Below are 4951 nucleotides of genomic sequence, written 5' to 3'. Positions count from 1 at the left end.
TGTATTTTTAGTAGAGACGGGGTTTCACCATGTTGACCAGGACGGTCTCGATCTCTTGACCTCGTGATCCACCCGCCTCGGCCTCCCAAAGTGCTGGGATTACAGGCTTGAGTCACCGCGCCCGGCTATTATTATTTTTTTTAGAGATGAGGTCCTGCTGTGCTTCCCAGGCTGGCAGTGCCTGGCACTCCATCCTTGAATTGCTGGGCTCAAATGATCCTCCCACCTCAGCCTCCTGCATAGCTGGGACTATAGGCATAAGCCACATGCCCGGCTCTCATTTCACTTTAAAATGTTCTTCCAAACCTTGGGGGATGTTAGTGCAGTAGCTCAAGCTGACATGGTGGAACAGGAAATCCACACAGGAAGTCACCGTGCCACACACGGCGAGGACTTGGCTGAGGCTGTGTCTGCTGGCTGAGATGTCCCCGTGGGCGAGGACTTCTCACGTGGTGTTTTCCCTTGGAAATGCCACTTCTCCCAGGATAAACATGCTTTCCTCTGTGTCTTCCCATGGTCCCAGAAAGGCTGAAAGTTGTAGGACCTCAACTTCCAGAAGGCTGAGGCAGGAGGATCAATTGAGCCCAGGAGTTCGATGCTGTGCTGTGCTGTTTGTACTTGTGAACGGCCATCACGCTCTAGCCTGGGCAGCATACTGATACCCTATCTGTAAATTTAAAAAAATTTTTTTAATTAAAAGAGGCTGAGTACAGTGGCTCACGCCTGTAATCCCAGCACTTTGGGAGGCCAAGGCGGGTGGATCACCTGAGGTCAGGAGTTCGAGACCAGCCTGACCAACATGGTGAAACCCATCCCTACTAAAATTACAAAAATTAGCCAGGTGTGGTGGCGTGTGCCTGTAATCCCAGGTGCTCAGGAGACTGAGTCTGGAGAATTGCTTGAACCCGGGAGGCAGAGGTTGCAATGAGCCAAGATCGAGCCATTATACTCTAATCTGGGCAACAGAGTGAGACTGCATTTCAAAAACAAACAAAACACCCCAAAAAACCCATAAAGCAAGGGCTGGAGTCCTGGTGGTCTGTCCCTCATATTTCCATTGCATAGAGGCCTTCACTCGCAAAGCAGGAGGATGGGGTTCACTCTTCAGCTCCCCACGGCTCTTTCTCTCCCCTAGACCCTGAACCTTGACAAGGCCTTGCTCCTTGAGGCGGCCCCACAGACAGGATCTAGGGGTGTCTCAGCAGCCACCTTCACTGCTGCCTATGTGGGATGAATGGAGGGAACACCTCCTTCCCACCCGCTGATGGCCTCTGCCTTGTGTTCAGCAGTACATGGACGTGGACATCCTGGCCCTGGTCAATGACACCGTGGGGACCATGATGACCTGTGCCTATGACGACCCCCACTGCGAAGTTGGTGTCATCATCGGTAACTCAATTGGACTGGGTTTTTTGAGAGTGAGGGAGAAGGGGCTGTTCGGGGATTTCATTTTAGCAAACTCTGAGTGAATTTGGCGGGAAGGGCACTGACACTATTTAGGAGAAGCAACATAGGGACATGAAAAATTCATTCATTCATTCATTTATGCATATTCATTCATCCATTTAACAAGTGTTTACTGAGTGCCCATCCATTGGGTGCTGGGCCCTGGGCTTGGTGCCAGGTTCGAAGTTGGCAGTTCCTGTGCTCCTGAAGCTTTCAGTGGGGAGGTGGTGAGAGGCCAGGAGGCCTAAACTGCTAAGGTAATTTCAGGTGGTGGCTAGCGTGATAAAAAACACAAAGAGGGTGATGTGACTGTGAGTCGGACCGGGGGTCAGGGAAGCCTCTCCGAGGGGTGTCATTTGAGCTGGGACGTCAATGATGCAAACCAGGGAGCTAGGTGAGGGTGCAGGGGAGGGAGTCCCTTGCAAAGGAAAGGACACCTATAGGTTGGAGATGGGAAGGGGTCCAGGGCAGATCGGGGTGAGAGTGGGGGGACCGGGGGAACCCTACAGCTGAGTGGTGTCTGGATGAGGTGAGTGAAGGCTGAGAGTCGGAGGTCATTCAAGTGAGAGGGGGTGGATGGACTGGGCAGATTGCACAGGACGTGGACACAGTCATTGTAGAGTCACTGGCTTATCCCCTGAGGGATATTGGAAGGCACTGAAGACCTCTGGGTGGGGGATGGCTAAATGGATACCCTTTTTTTTGAGATGGAGTCCTGCCCTGTCGCCCAGGCTAGAGTGCAGTGGCATGATCTCAGCTCACTGCAACCTCCATCTCCTGGGTTCAAGCAATTCTCCTGCCTTAGCCTCCTGAGTAGCTGGGATTACAGGCATGAACCACCATGCCCGGCTAATTTTTGTATTTTTAGTAGAGACAGGGTTTCTTCATGTTGGTCTTAGTGGTCTCGAACTCCTGACCTCAGGTGATCCTCCTGCCTTGTCCTCCCAAAGTGCTGGGATTACAGGCATGAGCCACCGCACCCTGCCAGGTGTGAGCCACCGCACCCTGCCAGGTGTGCATTTTTTAAAAAGCCCATTTTGGCTGCTGTGTGGATAATCGATGACGGGAGACAAGAGTGGAAGCAGGGTGACCAGCCAAGAGACCACTGGACTGTCAGGCAGGGTGCAGTGCAGCCTGGACCAGGGCAGTCGTGGTGCAGTAGGGGTGTCCTGCGGGTGGTCTCCACATCAGAGCTGCGGGGTCTGCTGGACGAATGTGTGGGAAGGCAGTTTGGGGTACAGTAAGGCAGAACAGCTCTGACTTATAGGTCGTTCTTGAATGTCCCCTTCTCCTTTTCCCATTATTGCTTTTCCTTACTGTCCCACGAGACTTTCCTCAGCCTGGCTTTCCCGAAGGGCAGCTCTTTAAAGCTGAGGGGCTGGCCGGGCGCAGTGGCTCAAGCCTGTAATCCCAGCACTTTGGGAGGCCGAGGCGGGTGGATCACGAGGTCAAGAGATCGAGACCATCCTGGTCAACATGGTGAAACCCCGTCTCTACTAAAAATACAAAAAATCAGCTGGGCATGGTGGCGCGTACCTGTAATCCCAGCTACTCAGGAGGCTGAGGCAGGAGAATTGCCTGAACCCAGGAGGCGGAGGTTGCGGTGAGCCGAGATCGCGCCATCGCACTCCAGCCTGGGTAACAAGAGCGAAACTCCGTCTCAAAAAAAAATAATAATAAAAATAATAAAAATAAAAATAAAGCTGAGGGGCTCCATCTGCCTGACCGTTTCCAGGAGCCTCAAAATGGATCAGGCCCTTGCCAGTCATGGCACCTGTCTGTCCTTGTGACTGCGTCTGGTAACCACAGATTGGGGGGCACGCCTAAACAGTGTCCGTGCATTTCTGAGAAAAGCTTTTTCCAAATATCACACTCTGCTTTTCAACATTTCTCATTTTCCATGTTGGCATTTAAAATACTCACACCAGAGTATCAGCCAAGGGAAGATCCTAAAAAAAAAAAAAAAAAAAAAAAAAAATTCAAACAGCTTTATTGAGGCATAAAAGTCCTCTCATTTTAGGTGCACGATTCAATGATTTTTAGTAAATGTACAGTTTTGTAACCATTACTGCAATCTGATTTTAGAGCTTTTCCATCCTCCCAAAAGATTCCAAAAATATGGTGCCCATCTGTAGTCATTCCCCAGCGCTCAAGTGTTTGAGGCTTTTCCTGGGAGTGATTTTGTGTTTGCATCATGGAGTGTTGCTTTCTTAGGTGATAGCTAATCACCGTCTAAGATACAGATGCAGCTTCTGCTAGAAACAATTTGTGGCAGGCTATAAGTAAAGAATATTTTCCGTATCAAATAGAGCAAAGCTAAGTAGCTAAGGGAAAGAATTTTCAAAATTACCCTGGGTTGGTGATTTAAAAAATATATATATTTACAAGATTAGCTTCATTTATCATCCTCTTGTAAGAGCGCTTCGTCAGCTTTCATCCATATTTATCAGGGGACTTCCTCACAATTGACTCCATTCAGAACTGCAAACGCTGAGCACCCTGAGAAGTGCGGACTTGACTTGTCAGCTGTATTCCCCATGTGCTTGGGGCTTGCCCAAGCTGCTTCCCCCAGCGAGAGGCCGCCCCGGGGATGAAAAGCATTTTGTGAGACATGGAGGACTCCCCAGCAGTCAAGAGTTCTCTGTCTGTGCCCAGCTGGCAGCCCTCTCTGCATATTCTCTCTGATCCCTGGTTCAGGAACGGGCACCAATGCGTGTTACATGGAGGACATGAGCAACATTGACCTAGTGGAGGGCGATGAGGGCAGGATGTGCATCAACACAGAATGGGGGGCCTTCGGGGACGACGGGGCACTGGAGGACATTCGCACCGAGTTCGACAGGGAGCTGGACCTTGGCTCTCTCAACCCAGGAAAGCAACTGTGAGTTCCCTGCTGCTGTTATCTGGGCACCGGCACTAGGCAGTGTGCAATCACTCAGGTCCCCTGGCTACCTGGGAGGCTCTCCAGTTGTGACTAGCTATCCGTCAGGACAAGTTTGTTCTTCTTTTGTTCATTCGTTCCTTCCTTCCTTCCTCCCTCCCTTCCTTCCTTCCTCCCTTCCTTCCTTCCTCCCTCCCTTCCTTCCTTCCTCCCTCCCTTCCTTACCTCCCTCCCTCCTTCCTTCCCTCCCTCCCTACATCCCTCCTTCCTTCCTTCCTTCCTTCCCTCCTTCCCTCCTTCCCTCCTTCCTTCCCTCCTTCCTTCTTTCCCTCCCTCCCTCCCTCCTTCCTTCCTTCCCTTCTTTCTTCCCTCCTTCCTTCCTTTCCTCCTTCTTTCCTTCCTTCCTTCCCTCCTTCCTTCCTTCCCTCCTTCCTTCCTTCCCTCCTTCCTTCCTTTCCTCCTTCCTTCCTTCCCTCCTTCCTTCCTTCCCTCCTTCCTTCCTTCCCTCCTTCCTGCCCTCCCTCCTTCCTTCCTTCCCTCCTTCCTCCCCTCCCTCCTTCCTTCCTTCCCTCCTTCCTCCCCTCCCTCCCTCCCTCCCTCCCTCTTTCTTTCTTTCCTTTTCTT

The 4951-nt window shown here is 51.4% G+C and overlaps 1 protein-coding gene across 2 annotated transcripts in view; it reads left to right on the top strand.

Moving 5' to 3' along the window:
• The window catches only part of HKDC1 (hexokinase domain containing 1), a 58566-nt gene that overhangs the window by 21612 nt on the left and 32003 nt on the right, over positions 1-4951 (top strand). For both annotated transcript variants that reach the window (XM_017548924.2, XM_017548923.2), the window contains exons 6-7: positions 1290-1389; positions 4144-4327. In XM_017548924.2, the coding sequence (XP_017404413.1) occupies positions 1290-1389; positions 4144-4327 (284 nt within the window). The remainder of the gene's footprint in view (positions 1-1289; positions 1390-4143; positions 4328-4951) is intronic.

Source organism: Cebus imitator, unplaced genomic scaffold, assembly GCF_001604975.1.
Source record: "Cebus imitator isolate Cc_AM_T3 unplaced genomic scaffold, Cebus_imitator-1.0 Scaffold215, whole genome shotgun sequence".
Taxonomy (NCBI): domain Eukaryota; kingdom Metazoa; phylum Chordata; class Mammalia; order Primates; family Cebidae; genus Cebus; species Cebus imitator.
This window is presented reverse-complemented; position numbering and strand designations above follow the sequence as displayed.